At 36.7% G+C, this 13,732-nt stretch overlaps 1 protein-coding gene across 6 annotated transcripts in view; it reads left to right on the plus strand.

Moving 5' to 3' along the window:
* Positions 1-830: 830 nt before the first annotated feature.
* Positions 831-13,732, plus strand: part of LOC129322646 (mediator of RNA polymerase II transcription subunit 25-like) — a 29,536-nt gene continuing 16,634 nt past the window's right edge. The window contains exons 1-4 of one of the 6 annotated variants that reach the window (XM_054968949.1): positions 831-1,017; positions 2,089-2,181; positions 8,827-8,857; positions 9,996-10,059. In XM_054968949.1, the coding sequence (XP_054824924.1) occupies positions 920-1,017; positions 2,089-2,181; positions 8,827-8,857; positions 9,996-10,059 (286 nt within the window). In that variant the 5' untranslated portion in view covers positions 831-919. Of the gene's footprint in view, positions 1,018-1,196; positions 1,215-2,088; positions 2,182-5,599; positions 6,824-8,826; positions 8,858-9,995; positions 10,060-13,732 lie in introns of those variants that run through there. The other 5 variants (XM_054968951.1, XM_054968952.1, XM_054968950.1 and 2 more) reach the window with 5 other exon arrangements.

Below are 13,732 nucleotides of genomic sequence, written 5' to 3' on the forward strand. Positions count from 1 at the left end.
CTAATCTTCGTTTTATATAATTTTGAAGTAGAATTAATTTATACATAATTCAATTAGACATTACTGATAATCTCTTGGGGTAGGTAGTAAAAGCCAGCTACATTCAAAATAAAAATGGCTGTTTGTTAAAAAAAATAGTTGTTTTAGTATAATAAGGATGTGAAGTTCATAAAATTGTATAATAGAGGCATTATATATAAATTTAAAATATGTGCCCAAGATAAATAAAGACATTATGTTTAAAATGAAAAATTATAGAATATAATATCATAAATAGGTAGTTAACAATTTCAATTTCCTTACGTGAAAGGTACCGAAACAAACAAATCTTGCAAGTAATAAATTATCTATGAGTTAATCATTATATTTGATCAATATTTATATATAATCTTCTATTGTCTTGTAGGGGAAGTAAAAACAGGATATGTGGCATTGTCAAGGTAAGAAACATGGATGGGTTGTAGATTTTGATGCATGATCATGAAAATATTAATCAAAGAACAACTACAAATGTTATTTACTGAGATTTTAGGGGCTTGGGCTCATAAAATATTATATATGCATTCTAATTGTCATCTATTTTATGCTTGATTTCATTAAGTTGTAGTAATGAATTAATATTTCTTTATTATTAATAAAGGTTGTGAGTAAATGGGATTTTTTTTTTGTTGGGTAAGAATACCTTTTATTGTGTAATGAAGTAATGATATTACAACTAATATAATATTAATATAAAAATTATAAAGTGTGATATTTAATTTGATATAATTTTTGCTCCCCGTGCGATCCATAGGATAGTAAAATCTAGTTACAAATAAATATAATGGGAATAATCGAATAGGCTAAGGCGAATCAGAGCGATCGTCTGGTTCAGACCTACTTCACTTTACCGCGTGTCTCGAAGAACTCTGAATCAATCATGTCGGAGAAACAGCTGATTGTCGCAGTCGAAAGCACTGCTGCTATGGGGCCGTATTGGCAAACCATTCGTTCGGATTATCTCGATAAGATAATCAGGTTCCATTCTCTTTTGGTATCTGTGCTTTGTTATATTGAATCATGGTTAGGGATTTTTTTTTTACTACCTCTGAGTTATGGCGCTTTTCGGCTTTGATTTTGGTGTGTAAAAGTACAGTCTGCCTCAACTCCAATTCAAGTTTATTTCATTGACTTGATTTTTCAGATTTCAACTTCTAGCATGTTGTGTTAGTGATGTAAGTGAGTCTTATCTCTCCGTAATTACTGTCACTTACACGGAATTGGCGAAACACCTTGCCCCTTCGCCTTTTCCTTTCAAATTCTAAGAACTTGGAGATGTAATGCTAATCTTGTAAGCTAAGTTGTTCTCGTTGGTTTACATGTTGTGCTTCTTCTCTTCATTTCTAAGTTGACTGTGGATACTCTTTTTACGAAGCAAATGGCTGCAATGCAATCAGATGGTACATTCAGAAACTGATCTCAAAAGTGACACTCTGATAATTTATTTTCCGTTGTTAACTATTTCTCAAGGGTCTGATTGAATAGATATAGTTAAACCATCACTTAGTGGACTTGGGATTTGGTTATTTTAATCAAGTTGCAAAAGTTTTTTCATCACAATTGTAAAAATTCTGTTGAAGTTGGATGAAATCATGGTTGAATATTGTGAATGCTTGATACATTTTCTTGGCTCCTGAATCAAACCTTGGGGAGATTGCCCCAAAGGTCTAGTTGTTTAGGGGAGAGAATCAATAGCTACCTGCTTTGAGTTTCTCATAACATTTGGATTTTGGGTGAGTCCTGACAGCCTACCGTCATTTTAAAAGCAGGATCATTCATTGCCAATATATTTCTGGTTACATCGGCATGGGAGGTGAATTCAAATACATGATCCCCACCACCAAAAAGAAAAAAAGAAAGAAGAAAAGAACAAAAGAAAAGAAAAGAAGAAAAGTTAAAAACAGCATGACCCGTGTGAACTGCATCATATACCTTATTTTAAGCACACTGTTGCCCTTTTCTTTTGGACCACGTATTTTTTCTTCATTTCTCTTCATTCAAGAATTAAAATTGATAGGAATGGATTCGATGCTTTCTCCTACTCTGTAGGCCCCTGCGCAATGGGAAAATTCATGCTGGACAGATAGAGCAGCGAAGGAAAGAGAGAGATTATGGGATGAGAGAAAAAGGGGAAGGACAGAAGTGAGAAAACACAATTCTTATACACATTCTCAGTCCTGAATTCATGTCTGACAAATCCAAATTTGTAGCAATCCTTAGAACTTGAACTGGCAAACCCCAAATGATAGAAGAGAAATCCTAAATTACTATTAATCCCCAATTAATTTAAAATACTGTTGTAACGCCAAATTACTACTAATTAATTTAATATCCAAATCACTCTAAATTTTCAATGCACGCAAATTTCTTATTTTATACTCCCGTACCCAATATTTCTTTCCTATTGTCTCTAGCAGAGACAGACATGTTTATGATTCAAATGTCTGATGTTGCATTTTTTGTTAATTTAGTTAGATTTTGAATTATTATATAGTTGGTATGAGTTACGCATTAGTGATGTCTGATGTGAGTTAAATTTTTGATTTGCTGTTTATTTTATTATTAAATTATTGCTTTCTACATAATATGAACTACCTTATAATGCTGTATGTACCTACACAACATGTTATTTGCTATTAATTAATAATGATTAAGTGAATGTGAAATTAAAAAAATTCAGTGCCTAAAAGCTCTATTTGCCAAGAGGTTAAACAAAAATAAACGACTTTTCCTTTCTTCTTAAATTTTTAGTCATGTCTAAATGGTATCGTGACACAGGGGGCGTGTGAGAGTTCAACACTTAAATTAGATAAGAGATCTCATCTTTTTGTTTGCATACACTTGAGCCAACACTCTTGTATAATTGCTGTATAATGTGTTAAAAAATTCTGTTAAAATGTGTAGTTAAATAGTGTAAATTTATTTTATTTCTTTAATAGATGGATTAGTTGGTAGTTGGAGGTTAGAGGTTATAATAGGATTTATTATTCTATGTTGATGTACTCTTATAAATAGCATTATGTAAATGATAGTAGTGAAAATAATAAAAGAGTAGTTTTTCACCGAAATTGTCATGGTATCAAAGTCTATCTGAGGCTTAGAGTTCTTTTGAGGTTGGGTTCATTTTTTGCATTAGGGTTTCAATTGTCTCTGTGAGTTTGGGTTCTGAACAGTCAAACCCACTATTGCCGGAGACTATTTAACCTACACGTGTTGGACCACTGCCTTCACTTGGCGTTGACTGACCCCACCTAGAAGTTTGATCCCCCTTTGGTGCCACACGTTGCCCTACTGAATCTGCCCAGTGCTGTGTTTTCGGTGCATGAGAGTGCGTTTGGGTTCTAGTCACCTCCATTTTGCTCGGAATCTCCTTCTCTCCTTGTTTTAGTCATGTTTGACGAAAAAAACACGTATGACAGTATTGGGTCTTCCTCGTTTAGGGTTTTTGGGGAGCTGCCAAGTGTTTCGATTGCTTATCGATTAACTGGAGCCAACTTTCTAGCTTGGTCTCAGTATGTTCGTACCTTTTTAAAGGTTTGAGAGAAGCTTAGTCATTTACTTGGAATTGGTCCTAAGTTCGGAGAACCTAAGTTCGATGCTTGGGATGAAGCTGATTCAATGGTAATGTCTTGGTTGTGGCAATTTATGGCCCCTAAAGTTAGTTGCATGTGTTTGTTTCTGTCCTTGGCTAAGGAGATTTGGCATACAGTGCACCAGATTTGCTTGAAAGTGAAGGATGCTACCCAAATTTATGAGACACGGACCAAGATTTTCAATACCAAATAGGGTAGTAAATTTGTCATTGAATATTCTACACTTATGAAGAGTTTGTGGCAAGAATTAGACTACTATCAGTGTATTACTTTGAAAGATCCTGATGATGCAGCTGCCTTTAAACGCTTCATTGAGAAGCAGAGAATTTTTGAGTATCTTGCTGGGCGTAATTTAGAATTTGATTTTGTAAGAGTTCAACTTCATGGTTGGGAAGATGTTCCTTCTCTCAATGAGACTATTGCCATTGTATTAGCAGAAGAAGGTCGTTGAGAAATGATGATGAAAACTCCATTTGTGGAAAGCTCTGTCCTGGTGTCAAGGAATGTTGCTTCTTATTATGTGGAAAATGAGAAACGAGGGGACTTTTCCAAGAAAGAACCTATTTGATGCGCTCATTGCAAGAAGTTGTGACACACCAAGGAGAAGTGCTGGAAGCACCATGGTAAGCCTCCAAATATGAAAAAAGGACAAGCTCACGTGGCCACTGATTCTACCAAGGAGAATTCTAGTTAGACTGACCTTAAGGGGGAGACTGAGAAATTAAGATCTATGCTAGAGTCACTTGACAAGGCGACTACTTCTAGTTCTAGTACAGGTATTTGTTCTTTAGGGTTCTCAGGTATCTCCTTTCAGTCTTCATTTGTCTTATTTTTATCTGCACTAATTGCCTCAAAACAAGATTTTCTTCACTGTTGGATTGTGGATTTTGGAGCCTCAAACCATTTGACAAATTCCTCCAAGAATTTTGTATCTTATAGTCTGTTATAATTAGGGTAGAACAGCACTGATATTTTATTCATAAGAATTGTTTACATATATAGAAGAGATGAGAGGAAGAGAATCTACACAAATCACTAATATCTCTCCTATAATCTTGGCAAATCAAATCAGATGCTGATAAGAGATAAAATCAGATATTAATAACAGGTAGCAGATCTTATTTAAATAAGGAAAAATAGGTCTAATCTTGATATGGGCTTATGGCGCCTTAGGCCCTTATCCAACACTCCCCCTCAAGCTGGCGAATAGATGTTAATCATTCCTAGCTTGCTTCTGAGCCTTGCAAATTTGTTTTGGGTCAACGATTTGGTCATAATGTTTGCAATCTGGTTCCCTGAAGGGATGTAAGATAGATCTATCACCTTAGCTTCAATTTTTTCCTTGATGAAGTGTCTATCAATTTTCACATGCTTCATGCGGTCATGTTGAACAGGGTTGTTAGCGATCTTTATGGCTGACATATTATCACACCATGCTTTAATCGGATCATTTAGATCAATCTTCAATTCCTTTAAGAGACGAATGATCACAGGCCAAAGCTCTGATACCATGTTATAATTAAGGTAGAACAACATTGATATTTTATTCATAAGAAGTGTTAAAATATATGAAGAGATGAGAGGAAGAGAATCTACACAAATCACTAATATCTCTCCTATAATCTTGGCAAATCAAATTAGATGTTGATAAGAGATAAAATTAGATATTAATAACAAATAGCAGATCTTATTTAAATAAGGAAAAATAGGTCTAATTTTGATATGGGCCTATGGTGCCTTAGGTCCTTATCCAACACAGTCTATGTCCTAGTACTAAGAAAATCATGTGGGGTGTAGGTCTATAGCTACTGTGGCCGATTAAGGAGATGTTAGATTGAGTGCTGGTCTTCTGCTAAAGAATGTCTTGCATGTTCCTAAACTATGCACAAACCTTATCTTTGTGAAAAAACTTACTACTGATTCTGATTGTTATGTCCTATTCTCTTCTCTCTCTTGTCTTTTTTCAGGAGCGAGGAATGAATTAGATGATTGGACTTGCTGAAGAAAGAGATAGACTTATTTTTTTGATGAGCCTAGTGAATGCAGTAGGATTCAAAGCTTGATGGCTTCCTCTTCTTCTCAGTCAAAAAGAGTCAAGTCTAGAAAAGATCAAATTTGGCTTTATCATCGTCGTTTGGGTCATCCTTCATTTAATGTTTTGAAAACTATTTCCTTCTTGGTTTAAAGATGTACTTGTTGAGGCCTTTCATTGTGATGTTTGCGAGTTTGCAAAAGAACTTCTGTTCCTTTTAGCGTGATTCATAGTGATATTTGGGGTCCATCTAGTGTCCTTAATGTTACTAGCTCTCGATGGTTTGTGTCCTTTATTGATGATTGATCTCGTGTAACATGGATTTATTTGCTAAAACAAAAATCTGATGTTAGTACTTTTTCCACTTTTTATAACATGATTAAAACTCAATTTGGAGTTGGGATACAAAGGTTTAGTTCTGACAATGCAAAAGATTTTTTTAATCAATCATTGTCCATATTTTTTGATACATATGGAATTCTACATGAATCATCCTGTGTTAATACTCCTTAACAAAATGGGGTGGTTGAGAGGAAAAACAGTCGTCTTCTTAATGTAATTAGAGCCTTATTTTTTCAAACTAATGTGCCTAAGCAATATTGGGGAGAAGCTCTTTTAACTGTTACCCACATGATTAACAGACTTCCAACCTCGGTCCTTGGTTCAAAAAGTCCTATTGATGTTCTTACCCAATTTTTCCCTAATTTTAATGCACCAAGTGGACTTATACCTAGAATATCCGGATGTGTGGTCTTTGTTCATTTGCATTCTCAACAAAGGATTAAACTTGACCCTAGAGCTCTTAAATGTGTGTTGGTTAGGTATTTCTTTACTCAAAAAGGGTGTAAGTGTTATCATCCTTTTTCTAGGAAGTTTTCTGTGTCTGATGATGTCACTTTTTTTGAATTTGATTCTTATTTCAATACCCCTCTTGAAAGAGAGAGCCTTCTTAATAAGGACTAGGGTCATGATCCCCTTGTCAACGAATTTCTTAATTTTTTACCACCTAGTGAGACCTTGGAAGTACCATCACCCTAAATTTAGTCGTCCACTATAGGTTTTCACTCGGAAGAAGAAGAGAATATCTTAACTTACACAAGTTCAATCATCTGAAACAACTCTTGCTCAAACTTCTAAACCCGTGCATGAAAATTGTGAGGTAACTCCTGATCTTCCTGAAAACACTAAAATTCCTTCAAGTTCTCATGATGTTTCTGATAGTCAGGATGCATATGAAAATAATTTAGAGTGGCTTGATTCGGATCTACCTATTACTCTGAGAAAGGGGCCTGCAGTTGTACTAAAAAATCCTTATACCTAATATCTTCATTTCTTTCCTATGAAAAATTGTCTTGTAGTCACAAAGCTTTCCTTACCAGTCTTCATCCCATCTCAATATCGCAATCTGTATTTGAGGAATTAATAGATGATAATTGGGTTAAGGTAACGAAGGTTGAGATGGACGCACTTGAAAACAACAATACATGGGATCTTGTTCCATTACCGGAGGGAAACAGGCTTGTTGGGTGTAAGTGGGTCTTCACTCTCAAATATAATTCTGATGGTTCTTTAGACAAATAAAAGGTTCGACTTGTTACCAAAGGATATACTCAAACATATGGGGTTGACTATCGAGAAAATTTTGCTCCTGTTGCGAAAATGAATATTTTTCGTATTTTATTATCTTTAGCAGCTCTCTATGATTGGGAATTGCTGCAATTTGATGTGAGGAATGCATTCTTACATGGTGACTTAAAAGAAGAGAATTATATGGAGACTCCTAGGTTTGGTTCTCATCTTCCTCCTGGTACTGTTTGCAAGCTAAAAAAGGCTTTGTACGGCTTGAAAAATCACTTAGGGCATGGTTTGGCAGGTTTTCAAAGGCCATGGTTGGCATGAGGTTCAAACAGAGTCAAGGCAATCACACTTTATTCATCAAACATGCTTCTTCAAGGGGAGTAACAATTTTACTTGTTTATATTGATGATGTTATAGTAACAGGGAGTGATTTGTAAGGGATTCAGTCTCTGTGAAGTTAATTGATGAAAGAATTTCAAATGAAAGATTTAGGGAGGTTGAAATATTTCTTAGGCATTGAAGTGGTGCATTTTAAGCATGGCATCTTCATATCCCAACATAAATATATTCTTGACCTTCTCATTGAAACAAGAAAAATGGGGTGCAGACCTATGGACGCTCCAATTGAACAGAATCACAGGTTTTATAAGGAAGGAAGACGTCCTGGCAAACCGAAAAAAAGTCATGAGCCCAACAAACCTCTTCCTCCAGAGCCTTCTGTCAGTAAGGAATCCTATCAAAGACTTGTTGGGAAATTGATTTATCTAGCTCACACTATGCCAGGCATTGCTTACGTTGTGATTGTGGTAAGTCAATTTATGCACGATCCTAAAGAATCTCATTTACAAGCGATTTATCGCATACTTGAGTATTTGAAGGGCACTCCGGGGAAAGGCATTCTGTTCAAGAGAAGGAAAAATTGACTCTTGTAGCATACACAGATGTAGATCATGGAGGGGATATGGATTCTAGAAGGTCTACATTAGGATATTGTATGTTTCTTGGCTCAAATCTCATTACTCGGAGGAGTAAGAAGTAGGATGTAGTATTTAGATCTAGTGTTGAAGCTGAGTTTAGAGCTATGGCACTTGGAATTTGTGAGTTGTTGTGGGTGAAGATAATTTTATTAGATTTGAGAATCAAATGGTAAGGTCCAATGAGACTTTATTGTGACAACAAGTCAGCTATCAACATTGCTCATAATCCTGTATAGCATGATAGGACCAAACATGTTGAAATTGATTGACACTTTATCAAAGAGAAGTTGGAAAGTGGCCTAATCTGTACTCCCTACATACCTTTTGGTGATCAATTGGCAGATATACTCACAAAAGGATTATCAAGAAATATATTGAAAGTAGTTGTTAATTTCACCCTTTACCACCCCTAGTTGTTCTATCTAGTGCCTAGTGATAATTATCAGTTGATTCCTTTTACATGTGAGGTAAGGTAAACCTACATCTAGCAGTCCTCATATGTTAAGTCCTTCCCGTGTTAGCTTAGATAAATAACTTAACTCTCTATAACTATCTCACTTTATAGTTTGTTAGTAACTATTTTTAACATCTTATGGTATTCATACAGGTCTTTCGGTGGAAATGACACAACTGGGCAGGTATGCATGATTTCACTCAAATGAAAATAGTACTATCTAGGGAAAAGATGAGAGGACTGTATTAGTGTCTAATGTGATCTTGCTCACTTTTTATTAGCTCTTTTATTTAATCTAGTGTACTTTTATTCACGGATGGTAAAGTAAAATGCTGTCTTCTTATTGGCATTGAGGGACAAATATTTGTTTATTATGTTGTTGGTTCTTCCTGATTTTATGCACTGGCCAGTAGATTCTTTCATTGCCAATATTATAATTGTTATTTTTGCTTGATGCTAAAGCTCTACTAAACTAACAAGGCTCCAGCACTGGTCAGTTTGGAGATATGCATGATTTGGTCTTGATAATCTATTGGATAGTTTCAACTAATCAACTGCTTGAATATTGTTTATGTGATCTTATTTTATGCTGTCTTTTAGTCCTAAACTCTGGCTTGAAGCTATTGTTGTCTTATTTTGACCCAATTACCTGGGTAGAAGAAAGTTGTGTAACTGATTCAAAGGATTTATTCGGTGTTGGAAGCTTGCAAGATTTTAATGTGTTTTTGGTTGAAATTATTACTATTATAGGCAAGGGCTGCTCATATCTTCAAGGATATCTCCTTGCCTTTCCTACTATTGTGGGATAAAGTTTTGTTTACAGCCTTGTTTTAGTGCTCTGTGAATGAGTGTTTGTGTTTCAAATGAATTATAATTTTTGATTTGCACAGAGACTGAAAAAGCTTTTCTATGTAGTGGAGTCTCCACCCCCACCCCCGGCTTTCTCTCTCTAATTTTTTCTTGATATCTTCTGGCCGCTAATGCTATATCTTCTCTTGTACCTCTGATGCTGATTTTCCTTTTTGTAAAAAAGAAAGAAAGTAGCTATTAAAAATGAAAGAAAGAAGTATTAAGGAAATTTGCTCTGGTTGCTGTATAGGAAGACTAATCCATCCTGAACGTTTAAGCTATTAGGTGAAGTCCCACAAATGCTATTAGCATGAGAAGTGTGGAAAAAGCCTAGTCCCTCAATAACGAGTGAAGTAGAGTACATTAGTTTCTAGCTTTTGCTATCTTAGTGGATGTGATATGTTTTCTAGCTTGACAATAGATGTATTTTGGTTTGCTTGTCTATTAAATTCTCCTTTCCCTTTTTTATGCAGAAGCCTTCGACTTCCAACGTTGAGTTTGCATTAGTTACCTTTAGTACTCGTGGATGTTATTCTGGTACAGTCTTGCATAATCTTTTAATGGTGTTGTTAAAATCTTCTCTTGTTTAGACTGCATTACTGTTGAATTATTAGGACTTCAGATGTTGATGCATGATTGTGAGTCTATTCTTTTTTTTTTTTCCTGTTTTTTTGGTAAAGTGAGTCTATTCTTTTAAGCGCATGTGTAAATACATTCTATGATTCTACCACTTACTATTTCTCTTCAAATATTCCTTTGTTACCCATCCCTTGCACTTTAAATTGATTTCTTTGACAAGGGAATTAGATGAGTGTGATTTCTTTCGATGAATTGAGTATAATTTTAAATATAGAATATATTAACAATTGTCTGTTAGTTTTGAAGTAGAGCAAGGAATTGGACAAAATTTCGCTACTTACTAATTTTCAACAATATAATCTCTTGAATATTGTGAAGTCTGAATTCTGCTCTCTTACGCCAGAAAATCTGTATGCAATTGACTAATATATGGAGTATATTTTGTGGGAATATTATGTTATTATTGAGAATTATTAGCATTTATTAGGATCTCATTAATTAGGCTTTATTAGTATTTATTAGCTTTTATCTCTCTTGATGTATATATATAGGGCTAGTGTGTACATTAGAACAGCAATGAGACAATACAATTTTTTCCTCTCTGAAAATTCCACATGGTATTAGAGCATCAGGCTCAAAATTTCAAATTAAATTAGTTCTGGAATGGCTAGAATGGGGCTGCCTGAACAGTACGTGACAGCGTTTGTGTGGACAATGGTGGAGTGAGTTTTGAATCTCATCGCCACCCTAGACGTACTCAGGAGGCTCCGAACGACGAAACCCAGGGCGGCGGCGGCGAACGGCGGCGCGTGTAGACCACACGTGCCACCCCTGCTCACTGCGTCAGCAAGCTTTCGGCGGCGCGTGGAGGCGGGTGGAGGCTTCGTTCAGGATGCGATCTTCTCGGACGACAACGACGCACTCTCTCCGGCCAGATCCAGCACAATCCGGTGTATGGGCACATCGTTTTCGAGCCATATCAGGTCGTATGGTCTTGTTAGTGCCCTGTTTTGCTGGGTTTGGAGTTATATTGGGTTGTGGCTTCTGTTTTCAATCTACCAGAAAGCTTTTCCCTCATTTGAAGTGCTAGGGGTGGTGCTGTGGCTACTTTTATGTAGTGTTGTGCATAATTCCAGATCTGCACCCATGGCATTTGTTTCAAAAAGAGGGTCTTTCCTTCAGGCTTTAAAGACGACTCGAAGTGCAGTGGTCTGGATCGTGGATTCCGGGACATCTGATCATATGACTAATTGTCATCAATTGTTCACCACTTACACCCTATGTGCTGGAAATATTAGAGTGAAAATTGCAGACGGCTCCTTAGCACCGGTGGCAGGAAAAGGGAGTATCCGTATATCAGATTCTATTGCTTTGGAACCTGTCCTTCACGTGCCAAAACTTGACTGTAATTTACTTTCAATCAGTCAACTGACCAGGCACTCAAATTGTTTTGCTAAATTTCTCCTGTCACATTTTGTGTTTCAGGATCTATCGTCTGGTGCGACAATCGACAATGCCAAAGAATATAAGGGGCTCTACTATTTAGAGGTCATCACTCGAGTGGATAACCCACCTATTGTTGGTAATTTTGCATCTACCTCTAAAGTTCATGATTTTATGTTATGGCATAAGAGAATGGGTCATCCCAATTTTCATTACCTTCAGCGGTTGTTTCCAACTTTATGCCCGACCTTGAATCATAGTGAAATCCAGTGTGAGGTATGTGAACTTGCCAAACACCACCGAACTTCCTTTCCTAGAGCCAAATACACACCTATCAAACCTTTCACAACCATCCACAGTGATTTGTGGGGACCATCTCGCATTTCAAACCGTACTCAAACAAAATGATTCATCTCCTTCATTGATGACCATACTCGTGTTTGTTGGGTTTACCTTTTGAAAAACAAGTCCAAGGCTGCATCCACATTCATGAGTTTTTTTACCATGATCAAAAACCAATTCAACACTAACATTCAAGTTTTACACACCGATAATGGCACTGAATGCTTCAACCAATCTTTGAGTAATTTTCTCCAAATGCATGGGATTGTCCATACCAGTACGTGTGCCCATACACCCCAACAAAATAGGGTCGCAGAAAGAAAAAATAGACATATCCTTGAAGTTGCAAGAGCACTCATGTTCACTTGCAACGTGCCAAAGTTTTCTTGGGGAGATGCCATTTTAACCGCAACCTATCTCATCAACCGGATGCCCAGTCGAATATTAGCCTTCGAAACTCCTCTCCAAAAATTGCAGAGTGTTTTTCCTACATCCCACATTGAAACCAAACTTCCGCTTCGTGTGTTTGGGTGCACAACCTTTGTTCATATTCACCAAAGCAGTAAACTTGAACCTCGAGCTATCAAGTGTATCTTCCTTGGCTATTCTCCTACCCAAAGAGGATATAAATGCTTTGATCCTGTTTCTAAATGCATCCTTGTAAGCCTCGATGTTACTTTCCATGAAGAAACTCCTTTTTATTCCAATTCCTCAATTCAAGGGGAGAATATAGGTGAATCTCAGACTTGGGAACTAGAACCTAATATACTTCTTGAGTCCGTGTCTCCTTTACTAGAACCATCACCCTTACCTTTGTCCAACACCCCACCTTCACCAACCTCTTCTCTTATGCCAAAGTTTGAGGAAAACAAGATAACAGAGAAAGATGTGGAAAGACCACAAAAGGGGGAGTTGTTAGTTTATACTCGAAAGAAGAAAACAAAAGATAGTGAGCAACTTGTACCTGAGGCACCAAGAGAGTCAGAACCAGAGGTAGTCCCTGAAGCTGACATACCAAAGATTGATCCATCTAGTAAGCCAGATGACTCAAAACAAAGAAGTGAATCTACTGATCTTGATCTACCTATTGCCCTTCGGAAACAACCTCGGTCTTGTACTTTGCATCCGATTCAGAAGCATGTGTCTTACAAGGCTCTCTCTCTTGGTTACCGAGCCTTCATCACTAATTTGGATAAAGTTGTTATTCCTAACAACATCCAAGAAGCATTGGAAATACCAGAATGGAGAAATGCAGTTACGGAGGAAATGAGAGCTTTGGAAAAAAATGAAACATGGGAGATTGTTGAAAGACCTAGAGGTAAGAAACTGGTTAGTTGCAAGTGGGTCTTTACCCCAAAGTATAAGGCTGATAGCACACTTGACAAGTTGAAAGCACGGTTAGTAGCAAGAGGTTTCACCCAGACTTATGGCATAGACTACAAAGAGACGTTTGCGCCAGTGGCAAAACTAAACACTATAAGAATCCTATTGTCAGTGGCAGCCAACCTTGAATGGCATCTTCATCAACTAGATATCAAAAATGCTTTTCTAAATGGAGAATTGAAGGAAGAAGTCTACATGACTTTACCTCCTGGGTTTGATAGAGGCAGAAATGACAAAGTATGTCGGCTGAAAAAAATCACTGTATGGCTTGAAACAGTCACCTAGGGCATAGTTTGACAGATTCTCAAAGGTCCTAAAGTTAGAAGGCTACAAGCAAGGATTGTCAGATCATACGATGTTTGTTAAGGCTGAGGGGGCTAAGAAGTGCATCCTCATTGTGTACGTTGATGATATAATCCTTACAGGAGATCATGTTGATGAAATAGCAAGGATAAAAACTATC

The sequence above is a fragment of the Prosopis cineraria genome, unplaced genomic scaffold (genome assembly GCF_029017545.1).
Source record: "Prosopis cineraria cultivar Desert tree isolate PC_DT_omini unplaced genomic scaffold, ASM2901754v1 PC10, whole genome shotgun sequence".
NCBI classification, from domain to species: domain Eukaryota; kingdom Viridiplantae; phylum Streptophyta; class Magnoliopsida; order Fabales; family Fabaceae; genus Prosopis; species Prosopis cineraria.